The sequence below is a fragment of the Rhinatrema bivittatum genome, chromosome 4, assembly GCF_901001135.1.
Source record: "Rhinatrema bivittatum chromosome 4, aRhiBiv1.1, whole genome shotgun sequence".
In the NCBI taxonomy this organism is placed as follows: domain Eukaryota; kingdom Metazoa; phylum Chordata; class Amphibia; order Gymnophiona; family Rhinatrematidae; genus Rhinatrema; species Rhinatrema bivittatum.
In genome coordinates this window covers 356,677,879-356,705,493 of record NC_042618.1, presented here as the reverse complement: position 1 = coordinate 356,705,493, position 27,615 = coordinate 356,677,879, and the positions used below count along the sequence as shown (strand labels likewise).

The 27,615-nt window shown below is 46.2% G+C and overlaps 1 protein-coding gene across 1 annotated transcript in view; it reads left to right on the top strand.

The window, feature by feature from the left end:
* The window catches only part of ERN1 (endoplasmic reticulum to nucleus signaling 1), a 147,718-nt gene that overhangs the window by 93,956 nt on the left and 26,147 nt on the right, over positions 1–27,615 (top strand). The window contains exons 12-14 of the mRNA XM_029600738.1: positions 8,468–8,659; positions 25,452–25,719; positions 26,845–26,935. Coding sequence (XP_029456598.1) covers positions 8,468–8,659; positions 25,452–25,719; positions 26,845–26,935 — 551 coding nt within the window. The remainder of the gene's footprint in view (positions 1–8,467; positions 8,660–25,451; positions 25,720–26,844; positions 26,936–27,615) is intronic.

Below are 27,615 nucleotides of genomic sequence, written 5' to 3'. Positions count from 1 at the left end.
TTAAGAAGCCTAGGTCCAGTCGTACATCACTATCTCAGGAATGTCATGTTTTACATGTTTGTAGAGCTCTTTATTTGAAAGTTTTGATCTTCAGAGATCGGATCACCTTTTTATGTTGTTCAGTGCAATAAAGGGCAGAAGGCGTCTAAGGCAACTATTGATGCTAGATGGATTAAAGAAGCATCGGTGCACATGGGTGTGGGTTTTAAAAGTGCCCATAGGTCTGAGGGCTCATTCTACTTGGGCTCAAGCTGCTCTTTAGGCTGAGTATCATTTGGTTTCCTCACAGGAGATTTATAAGGCAGCTTGTACTTCCTTGCATACCTTTTCCAAACATTTCAGATTGGTTGCTCGGGCTCCAGATACAGCAGTGTTTGATGCGAGTACATTGCAAGCGAGTTTTTCAGGTTCCTGCCCAGTTTAGGGAGGCTTGGGTACATCCCTTCCATCTGGACTGGTCTGGGGGATTATAAGGATGGAAAAATTGGCCCTTTCCTGCTAATTTTCGTTCCTTAAGACCCATCATGCCAGTCCAAAATCCTGCCCTTTGATTCTGTGCTTTTATTTGTTCTGGAGTTAGACCCTCTCAGTGGAGGGGTTTTCAAAACTATTTTTGGATTTCACAAACATTGGTATTTACTCTGCTCAAAGTAAGGGTTAGCTTTGCTACAGATTTACTGAGAGACTACACATGGCACAGTAACTTAAGTACCAAGAGTTCAGTAAAGCTTTTATTCTCTGTCTTCATTTAATGTTAGGGGAGAATCCCATCTATCTGGACTAGTCTGGTGGGACTCAAGGAAAGCAAATTAGCAGGTAAGAACTAATTTTTCCTTTGGCACTTAGCATACAAGTTTTTTTAGGCTTTAGTTTATAGGACGATTGACTCCTAATTATGTAGGATTAGTGGAGCAGCTTTAGTATGGTTTTATGCTTGTTGGTTTAACTGGAACATTGTGGTCAATGTGGGCTATACATTTTTTAATTAAACACTGGTACAAGCCTTGATCAACTAGTGGCAGTAACATTAATTCAGTTATTAAAATAATAAAAATAATGCATTACTGGTCCTTCTCTTCTGCATTGCTTTGGAATTGTTAGCATATAGCACATCTAGAAATGCTTTTCAGAGTTTGCTGATATTGCTTAGGATTATTCTTTGTCTCATATTGTTCCCTGTACATACCTGGATCAGACCAGACTCCTAGGTTTATTATCCGTGCCAGCAGGTGGAGACAGAGAAAGTAAAACTGACACTGCTTTATATACACTGATGCCACCTGCAGTTCCTCAGTATTTCTCTGTCTCCAGCAGTTGGTGACTGATGCATAAACCTGCAGTTTGTTCCAATATTTTTTGGTCCTATTTTTGTTTTTTGCTTTGAGCCTTCCTCCCAGGGGTCAGGGTTTCTTGTTAGGGACCCCTAACCTGTTTGTTTGAGGCGGACGGGCTAGGGGTTGGTGACCCTTTTGTACGCCCGCTCCATTGGTAACCGTGAGGTGCACATCTGGTGGTCCAGATCCCTCCCTTTCATGTATTGGCTCCTTAATTTTTCCTCATTTTCCTCTCCTATTTTAATTATCTTGCTGAATTGAGCTGGACAGCTCTTTTCAGTGTTAGGAGCGGGAACTTTCAGTGAGGCTGCTTTAGAGCAGTAAAGTTTTCTTAAAAAAAAAAAAAAAAAGGAAATAGGAGCAGCGGAGTAGGTCGGCTCTCCTCCCACCCACACATGGTTTCGGGGTTCTTTTTCTTCGATTTTTTACTTTTTTTAACTTTTACTTTTGTTTTTTGTTCGGGCTGCTACCGTCGCACGTGTGGAGCGATTCCCGCGTGGCTGAATCGCCGTAGTCTGTGCTCAGCCTGCGTTTCAGGGGGGGGGAGGGACCCTCTGAGCTCCCAGTGCCTGCCAAACGGAGGAAGGTTGCATCCTTTCCTCCTTCTGCAGCTCTGAGCAGTTCAGTCCGCATGCAGCTGCCCGGTGTGGTAACCGCAGGAACGGCGGCCATTTTGGATCCCCCTGTGGTCGGGCCTGCGTTTTTGGGGTCCGAGGGGGATTTTCCTCCGGTCCTTTCCCCAGTTCACCCAGGCCCTATTGGGGTCAGGGGGACTCTGCAGGCTGCCTGGGGGGCTCTCTTCCTGCTGAAACGGACAGCATGCGGCCCCCGGCTCCGTTCTCGCCGGAATTTATGCTGCTTATGCACAAAACATTTTTGGCGCACCAGAAGGGCTTTTCGCCCTATGGGAGGGAGGGCCAAAACCCTCCTCCTTTGCTACCAGAGGCCTTCAGCTCCGTGCAGGTCATTGCCAGAGTCCGGGTCAGGGCAGGTCGGGAGGGGGGGGGGGGGGGTTGCAAGAAGGTACAGCGACCTCCAGAGTACTGCGTTTGCCTGGTATGGCGCTATAGGAAAATGCTTATGGCCTGGGGGCTACACTTTCCGGCGATCAGGCAGCAGACCTGGATGCGGCGGACACAAGCACACAGCTGGTTTAACTCCTTCCTAAGTAACAGAAGCTTCAAAGTAAAAATCAATAACAATGAATCCCCAGATGTCAAATCAACATTAGGAGTACCACAAGGCTCTTCCTTGTCACCCACACTGTTCAATATATACCTCCTGCCCCTCTGTCAGTTGCTTACTAACCTAAAATTAAAATACTATCTCTATGCAGACGACGTACAGATACTGATTCCCATTACAGAATCTCTCCTTAAATCTCTCGCCTTTTGGGAAATCTGCCTCCAATCCATTAACAGTCTGCTCACCAACTTGAATCTAGTTCTTAATGCAAACAAGACAGAACTCCTAATCATCTCCTCGGACCACTCAGCCTTAATCAAACCACCAGCAGGCAACACCCAGATTACGCAAGTAAGGGACCTTGGAGTAATCATTGATAACCGTCTGAATCTTAAGAAAGCCATCAATAACACTACCAAGGACTGCTTTTATAAATTACAAGTCATGAAAAGGCTCAAACCCCTCCTCCACTTCCAAGATTTCAGGACTGTGCTGCAAGTCACGCTCTTTTCCAAAACAGATTACTGTAACTCTCTTCTCCTCGGGCTCCCCATTTCATCTATCAAACCATTACAGATGCTCCAAAACGCTGCGGCTAGAATCCTGACCAATACCAACAGAGGAACTCACATCACTCCCATACTACGGCACCTTCACTGGCTGCCAATAAAATATAGAATATTACACAAGGCCCTCACTATAATTCACAAAATCATCCATAATCAGCAACAACTAGACCTCCAGATTCCTCTCAAATTATACTCATCAGACAGACCGATCAGAGAAACATATAAAGGTACCCTGCAACCCCCTACAACGAAATCCACTCGCCTATCATCCACCAAAGAAAGATCTTTCTCTACAGCCGGCCCAGCCATCTGGAACAAGATGCCCACAGAACTCAGATTAGAACTATGCCCGCTTACCTTCCGTAAAAAACTTAAGACATGGCTTTTCATCCAAGCCTTCCCCTAGCCTACAGAACCAGCAATTCCTCACTAGTTCAGATACTGTTTCCTTACTAAACACTCCCACAAGTGTAGTCAATACACTTATGCCTCTCCTCTTCATATTATTGTATTATCTAATTTTATTCAGTTATGCCTTACTATCGCTTCGGCTATCCTAGCCCTCCAGGTTAATACCCTTTGTTATATGTAACTTTCATTTCTTGTTATATGGTTTGACTTTGTTATTCCCCCATGTTATTTGTAAACCAATCTGATATGAATTTCTTTCATGAAGGTCGGTATATAAAAATGTTAAATAAATAAAATAAATAAATGATGATCTTCATCCTGGGCTTTGCGGGAGAGGGGGATGATCCCAAGAGCCTATGGTTGTTTTGCAGAGAGGAATTGGCACCTCTCATTCCCCAAGTTCTGGAGGAGCTGGAACTACAGCTTCAGCCTGACGACCCTCGCAAGGACGGTGCAGATCCAGTCTTGGAGGGCACATGGCACCCCCCTTCCGGGTTTCTGTGTCATGAGTTCGTTAAAAAGTTGGTGGATCAGGAATGAGAGAACCAAGATGCGGGATTGAAAGTCAGTAGGGCCATGACCAAGCTTTATACCTTGCCAGAGCAGGCCCTGGTGTTGTTTGCGCTCCCTAAGGTGGATGCTGCGGTATCTGCTGTCACAAAGAAAATGACCATTTCGGTTGCGGGGGCAACAGCTCTGAAGGTTGTTCAAGATCGCAAGCTGGAGATCCATCTCAAGAGGATTTTTGAGGTCTTGGCTTTGAGTCTACACGCAGCTATTTGTTCCAGCCTCATGCAGTGGGCATGCTTACACTGAGTACAGCATTCCCATGAGGATCCGACCTTAGGTGGTTCGCAATGTGCTCAGGCAGACCGGTTGGAAGTGGCCATAGCTTTTGTGGCAGATGCCTTGTATGATGTGGTGCGGACGTCTTCCCGCATTATGGGGGCTGCGGTTTCTGCAAGGCGCCTCCTATGGCTCCGTAACTGCTCCGCAGATGTTTCATCTAAGGCCCAGCTGGCATCTTTACCGTTCAAAGGTCGGCTCTTATTTGGTGAGGAGTTTGATCAGATCGTGAAGCAATTAGGTGCTTCGCTTACCGGAAGACAAGCCTCGGGGCAGACAGAGTTTTCCCCCACGGCCGCGTTTTCGGGACAGTCAAAGGTTTTGGCAACCGTGCAGCGCGTCTGCGACACAGAGGTCTTTTTCATCTCGCGGTCAGTCCTGGGGGAATTCCTTTCGAGGAGGACATCGGCCCTTCAGACCCCCCATCACTGCCGGCTCCTCCGGTCCCAAAACGACCCAATGAAGGGAGGCCAGCCCACTCTGCCGTTCCTTTGATAGGAGGTCGGTTGGCTTGGTTTTACGAGGAGTGGGCCAAAATCACCCAGGATTAGTGGGTACTCAGTGTGATAAGGGACGGTTACGTTTTAGAATTTGCTCGGCCCATCCGTGACCTGTTCCTAATATCCCCCTGTGGCTCGCTGCAGAAGCGCAGGGCGGCGCGGGAGAATTTGCACAGGTTGCAGCACTTGAGGGCCGTGGTCCCGGTGCCTCCGGAAGAACTCCAAATGGGTTGGTATTCAATTTACTTTGTAGTCCCGAAGAAGGAGGGATCCTTTCACCTCATTCTCAATTTGAAGCATGTGAACGCGGCGTTAAAGTTCCCCGTTTTCGCATGGAAATGTTGCGGTCGGTGATAGTGGCAGTACGCACCCAGGAGTTCCTGGCATTGCTGGATTTGACGGAAGCATATTTCAACATTCCCATTTGCCGAGATCATCAATGCTACCTGAGGTTTATGGTCTTAGGGCAGCACTTCCGGTTTCAAGTGCTCCCGTTCGGATTGGCCCCGGCACCTTGTACCTTCACCAAGGTTATGATGGTTGTGGCGTTGCAGTGGCAGGGAGTCCTCGTCTATCCTTATCTCGACGATTGGCTCATTCTGGCGAAATCTGAGAACAGTGGTCGTACAGCAGTGCAAGCGGTCCTTCGGACTTTGCGGTCATTAAGCTGGGTGGTGAATTTGGCCAAAAGCCCACCTAGTTCCATCTCAAACTCTGGAGTATCTGGGAGTGTTTTTCGACACAAGCCAAAGCAGAGTCTTTCTGATGGAAGAGAGAATGCACAAACTACAGTCTCGGGTTCAGCGCTTGTCACAGTTGCATGTCCCTAGAGCTTGGGATGTGTTGCAGGTCCTTGGTTTCAATGCTTCCACATTAGATCTGGTGCCGTGGGCCTTTGCTCATATGCGTCCCCTTCAGAGGGCTCTTCTGGCTCAGTGGAGAAGTCGGAGAAGTATCACCAGCCTGTTCCTCTCTCCCCTTCGACCAGGGACAGTCTGTCTTGGTGGCTGCACACACCCAACCTCATGCGGGGGGTTGCCTTGGAAGTTCCAGATTGGGTGATTCTGACTATGGATGCCAGCCTCTCTGGATGGGGGGCAGTTTGTCAGAGTCAAGCAGCCCAGGGCACCTGGTCAGCCGTAGAGGCTTCTTGGTCTATCAATCGCTTGGAAGCCAGGGTGGTGCATTTGGCATTGCTTGCCTTTCAGCCTTTAGTTTAGGGGCGTTCGGTGCGAGTTCTTTCGGACAATGCGACGGCAGTAGCCTACATCAACAGACAAGGAGGCACCAAGAGCCATGCAGTGTCTCTGGAAGTTCAGGAGCTGATCCTTTGGGTGGAACAGCACTTGGTTCAAATAATGGCATCTCATATCGCAGGAGTCGAAAATGTTCAAGCAGATTATCTCAGTCACACGCTACTCGATCCGGGAAAATGGGAGCTGTTGGACAGAGCGATGCAGCTCATTTGCACGAAATGGGGCTACCCTTAGGTCAATCTGATGGCGACGCACCATAATGCGAAAGCTCCTTGTTTTTTCAGCAGACGAAGGGAATACGGAGCAGAGGGCATAGATGCTCTGGTCCTTCCTTGGCCGCAGGGAGTTCTTCTATATGTTTTCCCTCCTTGGCCGCTGGTGGGAAAGGTCTTGCGGCGGATAGAGAGACATCCAGGGGAGGTGGTGCTAGTAGCCCCGGATTGGTTGTGCCGCCCACGGTTCACCGATCTCATAAACCTTGCAGTCGAAGACCCGTTACGACTCAGTCATCTCCCTCGCCTCCTGCGGCAGGGCCCCGTATTTTCCGACCAGGCAGATCGCTTTTGTCTAGCGGCTTGGCTTTTGAGAGGAGGCGTTTGAGGTTGAGAGGGTACCCGGAAATGGTAGTTACTATCCTACTCCAGTCTAGGCAGAAGTCCACCTCGTTGTCTTACGTCCGGGTATGGAAAGTCTTTTGAGTCCTAGTGTGTGACTAAGGGGGTACGGGCATTGCGAGCTTCAGTGTCACACGTCTTGTCTTTCCTTCAGGACGGCTTGGTCAAGGGCCTCACTTTCAACTCTCTTAGAGTTCACGTGGCAGCTTTGGCTTGTTTGAGGGGAAAGCTGGATGGTTACCGCTTGTCCTCTCATCCTGATGTGATCTGGTTTATTCGAGGAGTCAAGAATTTACGCCCACCGGTGAGCAGAGTTTGTCCTCCTTGGAACCTCAGTCTGGTCCTTCGGGGTTTGTGTGAGGCTCTGTTTAAACCTATCCGCAGAGTGACTCTTAAAGATTTATTTATTTATTTATTTATTTTTTGTTTTTATATACCGGAAGTTCCTGTGTACAATACATATCACTCCAGTTCACATTTAACAGAGATAACTATCGCCGGGGAGGCGGTTTACAAGGAAGATTTGACTCTAAAGGTTGTTTTCTTAGTAGCTATTTGCTCTGTGAGGAGAATTTCGGAATTACAAGCTCTGTCATGTCGAGATCCTTTTCTTAAAATATTGAACGATGGAGTATCTTTGCGAATGGTGCCATCCTTTCTCCAAAAAGTGATGTCCGCCTTCCATGTTAATCAGTCTATTGAGTTACCAGCCTTTCCGGATTTGGCAGCTTCTGAGTCTAATGCTCGTGAGCTTAGGCTACTGGATGTCTGTAGAGCATTACTTCGCTTTCTTAAAGTCACAAACGGTTTTAGATGGTCTGATCATCTTTTCATTTTGTGGCGTGGTCCAAAGAAGGGGTCTCAAGCTTCCAAAATTACCATTGCCAGGTGGCTTAACGAGGCTATTGGCTCCACTTACGTTCTCAAGGGTAAGCCAGTTCCAGAAGGCTTGAGGGCCCATTCCACTCGATCTCAGGTGACCTCTTGGGCAGAGGCTCACTTCAAGTCACCACAAGAGATTTGTAGAGCGGCAACTTGGAATTCTCTGCATACTTTTGCAAGTCATTATCGGCTGGATGTGGCGGATTGGAGTCTCTGTCTTTTGGCAAAAGCGTGTTACGAGCGGGACTCTCCAAGTCCCACGCTGTTTAGGAAGCTTTGGTACATCCCAGGAGTCTGGCTGATCCGGGTACGTACAGGGAAAGGAAAATTTGGTTCTTACCTGATAATTTTCTTTCCTGTAGTACCACGGATCAGTCTAGAACCCACCCAAGTATTAAGGAGGATGGCGAATCATCCGCTCAACTGTTGTAAATTATAGACATCAGAAGTTTTTTTTATCAAGTTTATATTAAAATGATTTTTTTATGATTTTTTTGTGGTTTTTTTGCATTTAGCTTGGAATCAGATCAATACTGAGGAACTGCAGGTGGCATCAGTGTGTATAAAGCAGTGTCCGTTTTACTTTCTTTGTCTCCACCTGCTGGCACGGATGAATAAACGCAGGAGTCTGGACTGATCCGTGGTACTACAGGAACGAAAATTATCAGGTAAGAACCAAATTTTCCTATATTGTATAATTGTAATGATATTTCTTGCCATATTATGCTCTGTACACTCTTAGTAATGCATGCTCTTGTGATACTATGTCACTCCTCAATAAGTTTAAAAACATATTTTAGTACTATAGATGTGGATGTAAAGTACTTTCATTCTCTTTATTAGAATTTTTTACTTATTTTTTGATTGCAGGTGATTGATATTGCTGACAAGCCTTCGGAAGACCTGCATACTGCTATTCCAAATGATATTAAAGATACAACTGGCCGATTTCTGCCCAAGCCAGAAGCGCCTGTTGACTCAATGCTAAAAGATATGGCTACAATCATATTCAGCACTTTCCTGTTGGCAGGATGGGTAGCTTTTGTCATCACATACCCCAAGGTAATATTTATTGCTTGCTCCATTTACTGTTTTGAAGGAAGTAACAATAGCAGTGTCCTTCGTGTAAAGGTGCTTTGTTAGGAGAGAAAGAGTGCACACCATTATGAAGCAGTATATGATCTGGATTAGACAGGTACCATTATGTTCCTCTCTGTATTTGCTTTTCTTTTGCAATTGGCCACTGTCATGGAACCTGTGAAGATTTGCGGCTCACAGGTTGGGCCTCCGAGCCACCACACTTGCCACCATCGCAGTCATGCTGACACCAGCTCTGCTGCTGGCTCTTCACGGTTGGTTGCCACCAATGCTGCTCTGCCACCATGGTTGCCACCAATGCTGCTCTGCCACCATGCTGCTCTGCTCCTGGCTCCTCTTAGGCATGCGCATGCCCGACACCTGGATGTTTAAAGGGCCCATGGCAAAAAAGCAGCCCGAGTGCTCCTTGATAACATCACCAGCTCCTCCAGATGATAAACTCCTGTTGTGGAGTATCAGACACCTCATCAACGGGTCTCCGAATTCTGAAGTTGTGTGTGTTGCTCCTGCGTGTTGGTTCCTGATTTGTGTCTGTGTTACTGGTTCCTGTGCCTTGCCTTGTCCTGCCTTGCCTTCTCCTGCATTCCTTGTCCAGCCCACCTCATCCAACCTCACCTTGTCCTTTTCATCTTGTCCAGTATCTTCAGTGTCTTCGTCGACCCTTTACTTGACTCTTCAGATCTTGACCTCTTGCTTAGACCAAACCACAATTGCCTGCTGCCTGGACCTGACCCCCTTGTCTAGATGACCAATCTTGCTTGCTGTCTGCCATGACCTTGGCCTGTCCCTGACTTTTAGTCTGCTTTGACCTCATTGTGCCTTTGGACTTTAGTTATCTCTACCGCCTTAAGGACCCGCCTAAGTCCTGCCAGCCACCAGAACCCAAGGGCTCAACCTGTGGGAGATGCAGCTGGTAAAGGTGAAGCTCCAGACTTTCCTGTTACAAGGCGCATTCACCAGCTGCAGGTGAAAGTCTCGTGAATTTGCCCTTAAGGCTGCGTCAACTATGCCGCAGCAGAAAGGGCTCACACACCCGCTACCCTTCACAGAACCTGATGTATGTATGTTTAATTAAATTTGTCTTGTCTGTTCAAACAAGTGTGCTGACAAAGTTACAACAATATATAATTACATGAATCTCAATTAATACAAAATCCATAATAAAAATATCCAAATAATTTAAAAACTAAACCTCAATACATAAATCACTTAACATTAAAATAAAGATCAAAATCCAATAAAAATACATAGAAAAGGTGAAACTATTCTGATCACACAGCCTCAAATCAAATCAAACATCCAATTTAAAAAAAAAACCATGTAAAACATAGTAACAACAACCAGCCAGCATAATTAAACAAAAATAAACAAAACAACATAAAACTGCAAGGGGACCATATAGAGCTCTCAACTAATAAATTAATACAATACAAAATGTAAAAGCCAGCATTAGTGTGCAAACTGAGATTTAAAAAAAATATGTTCCTCATTCATTATCCCATTTAACTAGTTAAATGCTTCCTGAAACAGCATCTTGAACTTCTTCCTAAATAGAAAATAATCATTTGTCAAATGAATTTCCAAAGGGCTCTTTGTCACGTTCCTAACATCCATTCAGGGTGGATACTTAGAGGGTTCTACCAAGCACTACCCAGGCCTGCTTGTACCTGTGGATGTACCCCTACGGTAACAGTCTCCTACATGCCAACTGGGTTCCTGTTTGCCTTTGGGCAAGTACCCCCATTTGCAAGGTATCCCTTGATGGTTTCTAGGGACACTGAGACTTACACAACCCAAGGAACTCACAAGTCCTAGAAATGCACTTACAGAATAAATACAAATAATGCTGGGATTGTCAATTAGTCACAGGACAGAGCTAACAAACTAAAAACTTTATTAACAAATAGCAAGAACAGTGAAAGGACAAAAGATGTAATTTGCGAACAGTAACAGATAAAATAAGGATTCATGCAGTTAATGCTAACTAGACATTTTTACTGCACTTATCTGGTGCCTGGGGATGTTCAGGAGACACTGTCCTCACAAGGATGTATAGAACTGGAATGGCTTTAGCATAAATCTGGTGGTTATTCACTCCCAGCCAAGACTGAGATTTTTGCCAAATTCTGGGATGAGTTACTCTGCGGCTGGTACTATAAAGCCCAAGGCACCGGCTTACTGACCAGTAGGAAGACGGAATAATGCAACATTACACCACCTTGTGGAAACTGTGGAAATATGCATTCCAAGCCTCACTTTAGGGTAAATAGCATGTTAATCTGTTCAGTCCTAGCTACCAGAAACTGCAGAGCACAGCAGGAATTAGGCTGCCACCTGCCTGTCAGTTCAAGGAGTGCAAGGGAAAGGAGGTCCTTAATAGGAAAACAAAAAGGTCTTGGTGCAAAATAGGAAATGTCAGCAGATACAAAGATTTCAGTTTCTCCACAAGCTTATTCCATCATATTGGTACTAAAGAAGTAAAGGGTCTGTTGTGACCGTCGGTCGCAGACAGCTGCGACCGCATCTACTCACTTCCTGCACCGTCCTGCTTTCCTCTCCAGGCCTGCTCGCGGCGCAGGCTAGTCTCTGCCGCTGCGTTCCTCATGGTGGTGAAGACACCGCCGCCACCCACGCCAACTCCAGGCCTTCCTAGGCGCGCGCGCGCCACCGGGCCCTCCTTTGAAGCCTCTTCGGCGGGAACCTCGGGAGCGTCCCTGATTGATGATGTCATAGGACCAGGGTTCTTAAGCTCCACCTTCGCCCTCAGCTAGCTGACTTGGCAACGAGTTCCATTACTACTCTACAAGCTCCTATCTCCATGCTTCCAGTGGTGACGCTACCGGACCTTCTTGGACTCTGGACCCTGCCTGGTACCCGCTCCTCGGGGCCAGCGTGCGCACTCTACGGGGACTTGGTCTTCTGGCCTCCCCTGCTTCTCGGACTGGCCCTGTGCCTTCCAGAGGTTCTATCTTGCCAGCTCCCTCTGGGAATACTTTCACCACCTGGGAGGTCTACCTCTGGGCTTCCCCGCTCCTTGGGGCAGTGCTTACGTTCTATACAGAGACTGGCAGTGCTTCCCCGCTCCTCGGAGCAGTGCCTATGTTCTATATAGAGACTGTCAGCTCTTCCCCCGCTCCTTGGGGTAGTGTCTATGTTCTACTCTTGGGACTGTCGGGACCTCCCACTCCTCGGGCTGGTCTACGTCATTATCTGGAGACCTGACTTGGGCTTCCCCGCTCCACGGGTTGGCCTATGTCATTGCATCAGTACCTCCTTTGCTGCACAGCTCCACTCCTTGGGGTTGCCTCTCCGGAATTCCTACTGCACTCTTCTCGCTCCACAGGCCTGCCTAGCACCATCCCCTTCGGGAGTCTCTGCCCAGGTACTGACCTCCAGCCTACCTACTCACTCTGGGGATCCATCCTTGCTGTGTCTCTTACCCCGCTCCTCGGGACCTCCTCACAGTTTCACGTAGAGCTCCCCGCTATGCCTGACCTCGGCTCCCGATGGTGTGGACCTGTGGAGCTACTCTCCACAAGACCACAACTCTCACCTCGGGCCAAAGGTCCACAAATCCACAAACCATTACAGGGTCTCTGTCTTGCACTACTCAGCCAGAGCTCCTTTTTTTTTTTTGTAACTTATGTTTTATTAAGTTTTGAGCAGGAATAACCAGAATGTGCAAGTTACACACAATAGTACAGCCATCACAATGCAAACAAAACTATAGCACTGGGATATGATAGAACAGATAGCGAAGAAAAAAGAACACATCTATACACACCGTGGCAGTCAGTATAAGCAGTGAAAACATAGAAACCAACATTCCCAACCTTCCGGGGTATAACAACCATCTAAAACAGCAAAACAGAGCAGGTGAGCGGTTATTCCCCATGTCCACCCCCCCGTTCTCTCTCCCTCCCGTCCGTCCGTCCCCCCCCCCCCCCGAAACCCTGAGACCTGTGTGAGCACTAGAACAAAGGAAAGAGAGGTGTCAGGACAAGTATCGTGGATGGGGGTATACCTGTCGATTGGTCTAGGGTGCCCAAGGAACCGTACACAACCCGGAGCCTCTTTCAGGGTCACGTACTTGGCCTTAGATAAAGCTCCAAAGGTTTCCAAATAGTGCCCAAGAGTGTTCGCTTATGGTCAGTTGCCCCCTGAGCACAGGTAAACTCCAGAGTAAATAGCTTGATCAAAAGCCTAAACCAAATGTCATGCTGTGGAGGGACCGTAGATATCCAGCAGGCAAAGATGGCCTTTTTACCCGTCAGGCTCGCTCTGCGAATGAATTGCAGCTCACACTTACCCAGCCCCATGACAGGGTTCCTTACAACCCCAAATAACCAAAGAATGGGGTCTGCAGGAAGGTCTATGGAAAGCAGAGAGCTACATGTGCCAATCAGCTCCCTCCAGAACAGGGAAATCATGTCACAGGCCCAAAACTGATGGGTATAAGTGCCCCTACTCGCCTGACACTTGGGACAGTCTGCAGAGGCCGTTAAATGAGCCAGAAAAGCTCTGTCAGTCGCCATGTAGTATCGTCTCAAGAATTTAAATTGGATTTCACGATACAGAACACTCTCAGACCACTCAAAGATCCTCTCAAAGCATGATAAAAACTCTTGACTGGTGAGGGTAAACTCAGTCCACTGCACCCACTGCTGCCAGGTACCAGATACAACATCCAACTGGAGATGCAGCCCCAGAACCTGGTTAAACGCCGCAATAGTGGGTTTTTGAGTTTTGTGGACCGAGATCACCTTATTAACCACCCAGAATTGTGGGGATCTCAGTGGAATCAACCCATGTGCAAGGCAAAAATCACGCAACTGTCTGTATGCAAAGTGGTCAGAAGGGGACAGATCAAATAGTTGCTGCAATTCCGAGAAATCATAAAACCGGTTCCCCTCTAGTAAGAAGCACTGATACAGCCAGGTTAATCCCTTCTCTTTCCATTTGTGAAAAGTAGACACTGTCATCGCTGGGGGAAATAAGGGATTACCGCATATGGTGAGCAGTGGGGTTAGCGTTGAAGGGCACTTTGCTAGGGAACACAAATACGCCCATGCCTTCCTACTGGCCCAAATCAGCGGTTGCGCAAGGAGTCCCGCTGGCACCTGGGCTCTAGGTAGTTGGAGTAAAGGGTTCAAGGAATTCTGATTCCACCAAGAACAAAGGAGTATTATGGGAGTATAATGAGATGTCCCTCCCAGGATATCCTTCACATGACGAAGAAGGCATGCCAAATTATATCTACGGAGATTAGGACAGCCCAACCCCCCTTTTTTATGAGGCTGTGTTAGGATCAGGAAGGATAAACGCGCTTTGCGCCCATTCCAGATGAATTTCCGAAATAAAGCATTCGCCCCTTTAACTTCCCTCCCAGTTAGCCAAATCGGGGTCATTTGCATGATATAGAGCCATCTGGGGAGGATCATCATTTTGATGAGTTGTATTCGACCAGTTACCGAAAGGGGTAACCCTTGCCATTTCTTCAGTAAGAGAGATGTAGCCTCTAGCAGCGGCTCCACATTGAGTTTATGAAAGTCCCGTATATCAGAGGGGATCTGGATCCCGAGATATCTCATGTGAGAGGCCACCCACTTGAGAGGGAAATGCCCATACCACTGTGGTTTCACTCTGCCCCCAACATCTAATGCCTCCGATTTATCCTTATTAATACGTAGGCCTGCAAATTCTCCATACGCTTCCAGGATACTCAACAGAGGATTTAAAGACTGCTGAGGTTCCGTGAGGTAAATTAATATATCATCTGCAAAGGCAGCAATCGAGAAAATCTGAGGATCACTACCATAACCTGGAATGGATGGCGAACTCGCAATCTTTCTAAGTAACGGATCGATAGCCAAAATATATAGGAGTGGGGAAAGAGGGCAGCCCTGTCTCACCCCCCGCTGTATAAGTACCTCTCCCGACTTACAACCATTTGCCGTTATGTGTGATTTAGGTTGCGCATACAGCATATGGAGATAGGCCAGAAAGTTGCCCTCAAATCCATAACGCTGTAAGACCGAAAAAAGATAAGGCCAGGACACTCGATCAAAAGCCTTTTCCGAGTCTAGGCCAATCACTAAAGCTGGGGAACGGTGGGAAAGGGAAGAGCACATGGTGGTTAGTAGTTTGATGATGTGAGAGCAGGCCGGTCTGTTTTTAACAAATCCTACCTGGTGGGCCGATATGAGCTGGGGTAACAACACATTTAGTCGGTTTGCTAGTAGCTTGGCAAGGAGCTTTAAATCGCAGTTTAACAGCGAGATGGGGCGGTAGGACGCCGGATATAACGGGTCCTTCCCTGGCTTGGGGAGAACAGTAATGTAAGCAGTATTGAAAAGTGTGGGGAATGTCCCCTTAGTTACTGCATCATTGAAAAAGTCAGTCAAGTGATTGACGATATGATGTTGCAAAATTTTATAAAAATCAAAAGAAAAGCCGTCCGGCCCTGGCGCCTTCCCCATCTTGCTAGTAGAAACAGCGGCTAGGACCTCCACAGGTAAAATGGGTCTATTAAGGAACAATAATTGAGATTTAGTGAGGGTTGGTAACCGAAGCCCTTCAAAAAACGCCGCCTCGTCGTGCTCTCCCCCCCTCACATCATCAGTATACAGTTGTTCATAAAACTGACGAAAGACTTCACATATATCTTTTCGTGTGGTGACTGTATTGCCTGTCGTAGTTCGCATAGCTGGAATAAACGTCTTTCCTCTATGGGCCCTGACTAAATTTGCTAGGTGTTTCCCTGCCTTATTACCATAACGGAAAAAATTCCGTTCCCCGGCTTGAAACGCCCTCTGTGCCCTTTGATGCAAGATGCCATTTAAATCCCTCAGTACCGCAAAATACTCCCTTTGAGAGTCTGGGGATGGGTGAGCTACAAATGCCTGCTTAAGAGTACTCAATTTGGCTTCTAAGTCTAGAATAGTTTTATTAAGATTTCGGGTTCGAGCAGCAACATAGGAAATAATTTCGCCTCTTAGAACGGCTTTTGCCGTTTCCCAAAACAATTGCGGATTCGAGACGTGTTGGCTATTAAGACTGGCGTAGTCTTCCCATTTATGTTGCAAGAAAGTCTTAAAGGGCAAGTCAGAACAGAGGAACCCAGGAAACCTCCACATCCTTTCCCCACTGTCACGAGCATGAAAGCTGAGGTCCACCCAGATCAATGCATGATCAGAGACCCCCTGCGGCCCAATCACCGTGTCCGAGACAACATGGAGCCCCTCCCTCGGCACTAGTATATAATCAATACGGGAGAGGGATGCATGTGCTCTGGAAATGTGTGTATAGTCCTTCTCCATGGGGTGTAACGTCCGCCACACATCCAAAAGAGAGAACTCAGAACATAAAAACGGGACCCCCTTTCCTCCTCTATTGGGCGGTACCGTTCCCGATGGCGTCTTATCCACACTAGGGTCCGCAGGAAGGTTAAAATCCCCCGCTACAACAAGATAACCCTTGGCATGCTCCACCAGTTGTTCTAATACAAAGATAAAAAAGGAGTGTGAGTATGCATTGGGTGCATAGATACTGCAGATAGTTACCTCCTGACCATTAAGGAGACCAGTCACCAGGAGAAATCTACCCTCCGCATCCCGTACTGTATTGGAGGCACTGAAGGACGCTGCTTTATTTACGAGTATGGCTACCCCACCTTTTTTCCCCAGTGCAGATGTAAAGTGGCAGTCTCCCACCCAGTCCCGTTTAAGTTTGCTACTTTCTTGTGCAGAGAGATGTGTCTCCTGTATACAGGCAACAGTGGGTTTGTGGGATTTGAGTTGTTTAAGAATTTGGTATCTCTTCACTGGTGAACCCATCCCGTTTACATTCCAGGATATTATTCGCGTACTATCAGCCATCAAAAAGAGTAACTGCCCATGGAATGAAGAATAAAAGTCGTACTACTGTAGCTGGGAACCTGAGTCCCCCAGCATGCCAAGAAAGAAAACATGTGATTTCCCCACACACCCATATCCAGATGAGAAAAACCCCTAGCGAAACCCTTCCCAAACAGGTTCCCTCGCACTGCCCCCCATGTCTCTGAACACCAATTCCCTGACACTCACACTTCCTAGGCTGCGAATGACACACAGGTTGCCCAACACACACACCTCCCCTCCCAACCCTCCCGTCCCTTCTGTCCCTTCCCACCCCCCCCCTCTACTTTTCCCCCCCCCGCCCAGCCCCCACTGAAACCAAAATCCAACTATACACATCTCAGCAGATTGCGCCTCAACCCCCCCCTGTGGAGAAGAAGCCAATCTCCCAAGTAACTCCCCAGATAACGGGGAAGAGATCACGTTAACATGTGTTCAGGTGCCCCTTTCCAGTCCCCCCCCCCCCCCTCCGTATCTGGTAGGAACAAATAAAAAGAAGAATAAGGAGGACATGAAGGAGCATAAATAAGAGACCATAATAAAGAGAAAAACACAAGCAGGTCTCGGTAAACAATATGCAGTCCCATCATTACCAATGAAAGAAAAACCCAAAACATGAAAAGCATGAAAAACATGTCCGGGCCAAGCACCCATGGAAGGTATAATACCTGGAGTCCCATTGTCCTGAAAAAATCAACAAATGAGTGTCTTGTGGGTTCTCCTGTCACCCTGTGTATATCCAAGCTCTCACAATGTCCCCAACGCCCAGAAAAGAAAAACGAGCTCCGCACAAGGGATCCATCTTCCGGCGGATTCCCAGGAGGCCGTCCAATAATCACCGCCTCGCTAAAGAACCAAGAATAAAAAAATAAAAAGTCGGATGTAAAAGGCGCCGAGGCTCCATGTACTCAACTGCGCAACTCCTGGCTTCCCGTCGCGATCACTTGGAATGGCGGCTCCAAACAAGGCATGAAAAATGCGCTGCCATGCGGTCAAAATGGCCGCCGGACTCTGGCGATCAATTTTGTAGTTTCGTCCTCACGAACTTCTGGGCTTCCTCCGGAGACTCGAAAAAGGTAATCTGGTTCTCGTACCAAACTTTCAGTCGCGCTGGAAATTGTAGGGTGAACTTAATCTGCTTCTCAAACAACATTGTACAGATGGGGGAGAAGCTCCGTCGCAACCCAGAAACCCTCGAGGAATAGTCCTGAAACAGCCGAACCTTCTTGCCATCATACGCCAAATCTGGGACCTTCCGAGAGGCTTGTATTATGGCTTGCTTGTGGGCAAAATTCAGTACCTTTAAGATAATCATCCTCGGCCGCGTCTCCCCCTCCTTGCGTGCACCAAGCCTGTGCGCTCGCTCTACCCGAAAAGAGGTGAGCAGCTCCGGTAAGTGCAAGGCCTCTGGGAGCCAGCTCTCTAAGAAAGTGACCAGATTACTTTCCACCAAGGATTCCGGAAGACCCATCACCCGAATATTCGATCGTCTGGCCCGGTTCTCCAGATCTTCAAGTTTGGAGGCTTGCGCATCGACAAGTTTTTCCAGGGCCGAAATTTTGCCCGTAAGTGCAAGCGTGTCGTCTTCAACAAGGTTTACTCTGCCCTCCAGCCTGTCAAAACGCGGGTTGAGTTCGTCTAGCGCAGATTTTACGTCCGCAATCTGGGTTGAGATAGCCCCGAGTTTGGAATCCAGGGCTTCCATGAGGATCGCCTTGAAATTTTCCGTCAGGTCCGGGTCTAGGCCCCTCTGCCCCGCGTTCCCTGGTGTCGCCGCCATTTTGGGGTCCCCAGCACTTGCCTTGTCCTTGTCTCGTCTCCCGGCTCTGATCGGCATCACCGTAGGGGAGCGATTCATGTAGTTGGTAATAGACATGTAAAATATAAACGATGAATGTCCTGCTTAGTGGGAGGGAATTTCGTGCCGAATTAAATGCAGATTAATAGAAAAACGGATCGAGGCACCCGGAGCTCTCCTGCACACGTCCACCTCCGCTCACCACATCACGTGATCCTCCCAGAGCTCCTTTAAAGAGTGCTCAACCAGTAGTGCACCTTGTTGAATATCAGAAAATAATCCTAAGAACATAAGAACATGCCATACTGGGTCATACCAAGGGTCCATCAAGCCCAGCATTCTGTTTCCAACAGTGGCCAATCCAGGCCATAAGAACCTGGCAAGTACCCAAAAACTAAGTCTATTCCATGTTACCGTTGTTAGTAACAGCAGTGGCTATTTTCCAAGTCAACCTAATTAATAGCAGGTAATGGACTTCTCCTCCAAGAACTTATCCAATCCTTTTTTAAACACAGTTACACTAACTGCACTAACCACATCCTCTGGCAACAAATTCCAGAGTTTAATTGTGCATTGAGTAAAAAATAACTTTCTCTGATTAGTTTTAAATGTGCTACATGCTAACTTCATGGAGTGTACCCTAGTCTTTCTATTTTCCGAAAGAGTAAATAACCGATTCTCATCTACCCGTTCTAGACCTCTCATGATTTTAAACACCTCTATCATATCCCCCCTCAGCCGTCTCTTCTCCAAGCTGAAAAGTCCTAACCTCTTTAGTCTTTCCTCATAGGGGAGCTGTTCCATTCCCCTTATCATTTTGGTAGCCCTTCTCTGTACCTTCTCCATCGCAATTATATCTTTTTTTGAGATTTGGCAACCAGAATTGTACACAGTATTCAAGGTGCGGTCTCACCATGGAGCGATACAGAGGCATTATTACATTTTCCGTTTTATTCACCATTCCCTTTCTAATAATTCCCAACATTCTGTTTGCTTTTTTAACTGCCGCAGCACACTGAACCGACGATTTCAATGTGTTATCCACTATGACGCCTAGATCTCTTTCTTGGGTTTAGCACCTAATATAGAGCCTAACATTGTGTAACTATAGCATGGGTTATTTTTCCCTATATGCATCACTTTGCACTTATCCACATTAAATTTCATCTGCCATTTTGATGCCCAATTTTCCAGTCTCACAAGGTCTTCCTGCATAGCATGCTGTGGTTCATGCAACAGAAATGAGACTAGCAGATCTAATTAGTGATTTCTCTGAGCCTATGTATGTCTCCTCTACATTAGTTTCCACTGTTAAGATGAATCTCTTTGTTGTTAGGGTAGGACTGCAGTTACAGCAGACCCTAGTGCTGGTGAAGTCAATATTCAAAAGCCATTTAGATGGATAACTCACAAGTTAACTGTCTAAATGGCTAATGCGGCATATTCAGCTGCTTATCCAGCTAAATAATAGCTAGATAACTACATATCTGGCTATGATTTAGCTATGTAAAAAAGGGGCATTTCAGGGACATTCTGGAGATTGGCCGAGATATCCAGCTAACTTAGCCGAACATCGGGTATATTTGGCTAGGTAAGCCAGATAACTTTATACCTGCTTCTGAGCAGGTCTAAAGATTTTCAGCCTTGTGTGGCCAGATAACTTTAAGGCAGAATATTCACTGGGATGTTTAACTTGTCCATTAAATGGCCTACTGAATATTGACCTCAGTATGTTTCATGCTTTTTTATCCAGCAAAGCTCAGCGTGTTCACAATGTTGGTATGTGCCATTCATTCTAAATCCTTAAAGCCTAGAACATGCTGCGGAGTAGACATATGTGAGATGCCCAGAAGCTTGCATACAACCCAGGATATGGCAAAACACAAGTTTTGCATTTATGGAAATTTTTTACAGCTTGTTGTTTTGTACTCCATAGACGCTCCTCACTAGTGGCTTCTTCTTTCTGACTTATTTTTCTCTGTTTGAGCACTGCAAATGTTAATATTTCTGTTTAAAATGTCTCTTATTTATCAGCCTCAGTGTTAAATTTGCTTGTGTTGTGTAGTATGATTTTACAGGGCAGTAGCTGCTGAGTATCTCTCTTGGCAAACCACTTTAGATATCCCAGCCCCTGTTAAAATGAGCCAAAATGTTCTTTCAATAGGGTGACCTGGAAATTCTTGAAGGGAGGCGTTCAGAAGATGAAGCCGCCTTCTTGGATTTATGCAGTGTTAACAGCCCCCTCTTTATTGTCTTCCCCAGCTTGGACAGCTTCTGTATGCTATATGGTCTGAGCCATTTGCTAGTACATGATGTCCTATGAGACTGTCAATAAAACTAAGCAAACTGTAACTCAACTTGTTTGACCTAGAGACCTCATTACTGTAGCTAGGGATCTTCTAATTGGGATCCCAAGTTCTGTGGGATAGGACTCAACACAAGAAGGTGACTGTGTTGCTACTGTAATTTAGAAGAACTGAACAAATCTCACATTCTTATCTTTCTACTGAATAGAGCTTGTAGTAATCAACTGGGTTTAGACTATGCAGAATCAGTGATGATGAATCATAAGAACAACTGCTATATATAGAAATATGACTTGTGATATAATTATTATTGACAACTTTCAAATTTGCAATTCTTTAAATAAAGCTGTAGTTCCCTGGAGACAGGCTAGCTCAGTTCTGTAGGTGGTAGGGTATTGTCTGGAAAGGTGACAAATCTAGGAGGTCAGACGTTTGGGCAACAGCTGTGCTAATACTGGAAGCCATTTAGATTATTAGAAAGCTTTATGGCTAGCCATGGAAAGGAAGGGTTGCTGGGTGTGAACTAAACAGGGGATCTTGTCTGCTTATTTGCCCAATAATGGTAGAGTATTTTTATCTTTATTGGAATTTAGAAACTGCCTATCAAAAACTAGCTGGTATACAAATCAACATAGAAATTGAAGTACATAAAATACATTAAAAATAGAAGACCAGTAACTGAGCAAAAACATCTAACTGTCCAAAAGTAACAACACAGTTACATATATGCTTCCCGGAAAAAAAATGTTTTCAGCTGCATTTAAAAGTCTTAGAGCAGTTCATAAGCCTCAAATTTTCTGGAAGAGAGTTCAATGTAACTGGGGCAATGACCGAGAAGGTCCTCTCTCTCATCTTGACTAAATGTATCATTTTGGGGGAGGGAACATGTAATAGACCTCGTTATGAAGAACAAGATTGAGACAGATTTTATGCCCACGACAGCACATTCACCCATGGAAAAGAGTCAAGTCTCGGAAGATTACGTATCAGTGCTGCAGTTTTGTACTGGCAGCCAGTGCAAATTGTACAGTACTGGAGACTTTCTTTTTCCAGAAATCAGATGAGCTGCAGGGCTGGGAGACCTACGTAAATAGAACTTCAGTAATCCACAAATAGCAGGACTAAGGCCTGTACTACAGAATGAAAGTCTGATTAATCAAGAAGGGACTTCAGACCATGAAGAACCTGCAAATTTAAGAAACCCGACTTAATGAATGCCTTAATCCAGCAGTTCTCAATCAGTGTGTCACAACATACCAGTGTGTTGCCAAGCACCGGCAGGTGTGTCACGGCTCCCGGTATCCCACTGCCCCACTTGTGCTTCCCTTCTCTCCAGGAGCAGAGCCAAAGAATGGAGAGATGCTGCGTGTCACCGCCAGAGGCCAGGCCGGCAGGGCCGAAGAATGGAGCGATGTTGAGCGCCACCGCCGGAGGCCAGGCCGGCAGAGCCAAAGAATGGAGCGACGCTGTGCGCCACTGCCGGAGGCCAGGCCGGCGGGGCCGAAGAATGGAGAGACCTGTGCGCCGCTGGCGTGGCTGAAGAGTGGAGAGACACTGTGCACTGCCGCCGGTGGCTGAAGAGTGGAGAGACCTGTGCACCGCCGCTGGAGGTCAGGCTGGTGGGGCCGAAGAGCGGAGAGACCCTGTGCACTGCCGCCAGAGGCCAGGCCAGTGGGGCCGAAGAGCGGAGAGACCCTGTGCACCGCCGGAGGCCAGGCTGGTGGCAGCTGGAGAGACGTTGCACGCCTCTGGAGGTCAGGCCAGTGGTGGCTGATAAGCGGAGGCCATGCCTATTGGGCCAAACAATGAGAAGAGGCTCCATGTGAGCTTGTGTGTGTGTTTGTGTGTGTGGTAGAATGAGTGCCTGGGTGCATGAGTGGCAGCTTTGTGTATGTGTGGTAGAATGGTGCCTGGGTGCATGAGTGAGAGCTTGTGTGTGTGTGTGTGTGTGTGTGTGTGTGTGTGTGTGTGTATGTGTGTGTGGTACAATGGGTGCATGAGTGGCAGCTTTGTGTGTGTATGTGTGGTAGAATGGTGCCTGGGTGCATGAGTGAGAGCTTGTGTGTATGTGTGTGTGTTACAATGGGTGCGTGAGTGGCAGCTATGTGTGGTAGAATGGATGCCTGGGTGCGTGAGTGGCAGCTTTGTGTGTGTGTGGTAGAATGGATGCCTGGGTGCGTGAGTGGCAGCTTCGTGTGTGTGGTAGAATGGGTGCCTGGGTGTGTGAGTGAGAGCTTGTGTGTGGTACAATGGTTGCATGAGTGGCAGCTTTGTGTGTGTGTGTGTGGTAGAATGGGTGCCTTGGGTGCATGAGTGGCAGCTTCGTGTGTGTGGTTGAATGGGTGCCTGGGCACGTGAGTGTTCAACTTTGTGCGTGTATGGTAGAATGGATGCCTGGGTGCGTGAATGGCAGCTTCGTGTGTGTATGATAGAATGGGTACCTGGGTGCGTGAGTGGCAGCTTTGTGTGTATGTGTGGTAGAATGGGTGCCTGGGTGCATGAGTGAGAGTGTGTGTGTGTGTGTGGTACAATGGGTGCGTGAGTGGCAGCTTTGTGGGTTGTTGTAGAATGGGAGCAAGAGCATTTGTGTGTGATTGAGAGCTTGTATGTAAGTGACAGCATGTGTGTGATTGAGAGAGAGACTGGTCAGAGGTGATGTGTTCCTGTGAGAGACAGACTGGTCAGGAAGATGACTGGTATGTGTGTGTGAGAGAGATACAGAGACTGGTCAGGGAGGTGACGTGTGTGTGTGTTAGATAGATAGATAGATAGATAGATATACTAGTTAGGGAGATTACTGGTCTGTGTGATCCAGAGACTGGTTGTGACCAGTTGTGGGCCTTAAGGGACAGGACTGTGAGGACAGTGTTTAGGGCCTGCACTGCACCCATTTTTGGGAGTCGAGGGGGTTCCTGAGGATGCAGAATGCATATTTACATTTTGCCCCATGACGGTCACATGTTCAGTGTGTCATGCATGTGAGAACCATCTGTCAGGTGTGTCCCGGCTTGAAAAATGGTTGAGAACCACTGCCTCAATCTAATGTTGAAATGTTAAATCTGAGTCAACCCATACCCCGAGACTTTGAGCATGTTGAACACTCCAACATTCTCAATTAGAAATGAGAATGGAACATGGCCAGCATTTGGGCATTGTAAAACAATCATTTCTGTTTTGGTGAGATTAAGCACCAGTTTATTCTGTAATAGTCATCATCTGACTGACAATAAAAATGCCAGATAATTAAATGTATTGGACCAATTTGACTCTTCATGAATAAAAAACTGAATGTCATCTGCATAAATTCTGTGCCTCACTCAGAGTCCCACCAGCAGATTGCAAGTGAGAGCCATGTAGATGTTAAATAGCATTGCAGAAAGTGCAGAGCCGGGCCTGGATTTGCCAATAGGCACACTAGGCAAAATTCTGGGGGGGGAGGGGGTGCAGCAGGCCAGCTGAAGATTTGCTGCCTCCTGGCTGTGCTGAATCTCACTCAGCAGAGAACAGGAGGGAAGGGGTAGGCTGGAAGGGACAGAGCAAAGAAAAACTACTCTACTCCCTATTCCAGGCTCCACTGCCCCATGCCTCACCCTGCCACCCCAATCAAGGGAGTCTGAAAAGAAAAAAAGCCACTCTGCTCCCTAATCCAGCCCCCCCCCCTTCCCTGTCATTCAGAGACATGAGGGGAGGAGGTGAACATGGAACAGGTAGAGCAAAGAAGGCTGTGCCTTAGACCTTCTGCTCATTGTCCCTTGTCCAGGGGAGGAGGCGGTGGGGGCGGTGATAGTACCACTAGTGCCTAGGGGGTGGCAAATTCCTAAATCCGTCATTGGGCAGAGCTCTGCGGGATACAGAATGCCAGTTAGATTGTGTCTTACCAATGCAAACTTGATGAGAATGATTAGCAAGAGAAGACTTGAATCAATTTAGAACGATCCCTGACGTGCCACATTCCCTCAGGTGGTATAGGAGGACTTGATAATCTAAAGTATCAAATGCGGCCGAGATAACAAGAAACACTAACACCAGTCTCTCACCACTATCAATGCCACGCCTAAAGGTGTCCAAAGACGATGAGAGTAAAATTTTGGTATTCAGGGATTTTTGAAATCTGAAATGAAATGGGTCAGGCATACGATGTTCAGCCAAAACTTCATTCAGCTGTTGCAAAACAAGATGTTCCAAAAGTTTTGCCAGAAATAGTAAAGCTGAGATTTGCCTAAAGTTAGACAGGTTAGTCTAGTTCAGCCCGGGTTTCTTCAAAAGGGGTCTGACTGAAGCTGTTTTCAGTGATGATGGAGCCACCCCCTCATTTAAAGACACATTTATGACAGCTGCTCAGGGGGGAACTACTGTGGCCCATGAGATTTTCAAAACAGCAACATAACAGATATTCAGTGGACAAAAAAAAAGGAGGAAGATGACCAAACTGTCTTGGTTGATAAGTGATATTCTGCAAGCTGCCAAGCTTCTACGGATGAAACATGAGATGTCTCCTTAGTGTGGACAGGAATAAATGGGCAGACTGGCTGGACCAGTTGATCATTTTCTGTCATCTACTATGCTACTGTGTTTCTTAGTGTTATCCAAACATGCTAAAAAGATTAAGAACCATTTTATAGAATTTTAAAAGATCTACTAAGTATTGTTAAATTTATGTTCTTACTTTCTGCCAGTTAGGCTTAAGGCTAGCTTGGATTGCTTCCTTCCAGGACTGTTTAATTTTAATTTACATGAATATTTCCTTGCTTTTAAAGACCGTCCACCATCAGCAGCAGCTGCAGCACCAGCAGTTCCAGAAACAGCTGGAGGAAAAAATTCAGCTATTACAGCAACAGAACGTCACTTTCCCTCCGGCTAATGATGCATCACAGGATGCAGACTTCTTGGACACCACCTGTGTGCGAACAGAGAGTTCCACCACCAGCACCCCAAATATATCCCCACGGGCGTCAAACCACTCCCTGCCATCCAACCTGTCTGCGTCTGAAGCTGGAAGCACCGCCTCCACTGAGCACGAAGGAGGTAAATTTCCTTAAGCCTTTTGCATTAGAGCCACTGAATGTGTCGTGGCAGCAGCTACTGTTGATGGAGAGAGAGCAAGGAGGATGCAGTCCCCCTGATGCAGGAAATCTCAAGATTTCTAAACACAGACCTGCGTTGGGAGTGTTCATTCAAGCTGCGTTGCACAGAATTTTATTTGCAAAATATAAAAAGGGGGGTTAAGAATTCAAGAATAATTTTAAGAATTACAAATTAAAGGACCGATGATCATAACATGGGTGTTTGAACAAGCAGCTGATGTTGGCCAACAAAGTTGATGTGACAAAGGACCATTTTTATGAGGATCCAGTGTTAAGGGTTCTATGAGGAAATGTTCTTGGTGGAACAACTGCTGTGATCCATTTGCAGTAGGGGGAGGGTTCCAGGTCCACGTCAGCCATGACGGCATTTTATTTTATTTTATTTTAGCTTGTGCCTTTTTGTTGGCAGCTCAAGGCGAGTTACATTCAGATACTGTACGTATTTCCCTGTCCCCATGACAGAGACAGCTACAAAATGAAATCACTCCAAGTTCAATATAATTTTTCCCTCGTTTTTATTGTTTCCAGAGTACAAAATAGAACCATGAGTTTTGGAGTGGTGGACAAAAAAATGTCCTAAATAGTGAAGAGTAGATCACAGATATAATGTGTTCAGGGTCATAATTTTTTATATCTTATATTATTAATGTTGTAATCTCTGCAAGATGATCACAGCTTTAAGGCTTATGGATAAAAGTGGGATATCAAATAGATAAATAAAGCTAAACCTCATCGGATTAGTAAATGATTGTCTTACATACAACTGGCACATGCCATCCTCTGGCATTTCATAATAGGGATTCACCTGGTGACCAGTTTTAGTCTTGACATTCTAGTAATAATTAGTCAAGACTTTGTCTTAAATCTTGTTTCATGGTATTTTGTTCCATCCCCCAGCAGATGACTCCCGTTCTCTTTTTTTTTTTTTTGGTGCATTTTTGTTTGTCATAAAAGTATTTCTGCAAAAGCAACAGCTTTTGGTGATCCTTAATGGCTTCCTTTTCACCCTACTATGATTTATAAACTCAACGCAACTGAAAGACCTGAAATGTTTATATGTTTCCAGATGAAGACACTAATGTAGTTCAAGTTGGGAAGATCTCGTTTAGTCCAAAAGATGTTCTTGGGCATGGAGCAGAAGGAACAATAGTTTACAAGTAAGCTTATAAATAGTTCTTTTTTTCTATAATATCTCTTTACCAGCCAGGATCAGATGATATTCTTCTCTTGGTAGATCAGTGACATTTTCCCTGCAATAAATGTATTTAGACAACTCATCATATTGTAGGTAATTTTCAAATGATTTATGAGCATAAAATTGGGTTTTACATGCGTAAATGCATTTTTACATGCATAACTCCTTTGAAAATTCACTCCATAGGGCTGAACTGTCAAAAGTTTTTAAATGGACTTTTGAAAATTGCTACGATATATGCCATTTTTACGCGTGTAAATCCTTTTGAACATTACCTCCATTGGCCTTTTCTAACACATTCAAGTTGGGCAATACCAGTTAAATAGTGGGACAAACTGAGTATCTGGAACCTTTAATCTGACCTAATTTTTTTGTAACTTAAACTTTTATTCTGGAGCTCAAGACTTAAGCGAACAGGAAGGTTATCTCACAAACACCACCAATGTCTAGATATTGATGCTTTTGCTATCTATATTACTATATAGTCATTTTTCCAGCAAATTTTGCCCATCAAATTGTAGACTTGTAAAGGGTTTGAAAATGTAAGAACTGAGATGGGGGAGCTACTACATGTTTCAATTTGAATCCTCTCAGCCCAAAATTGGTAACAGGATAGAGCCAATGGTAGAAATGTTAAACTAA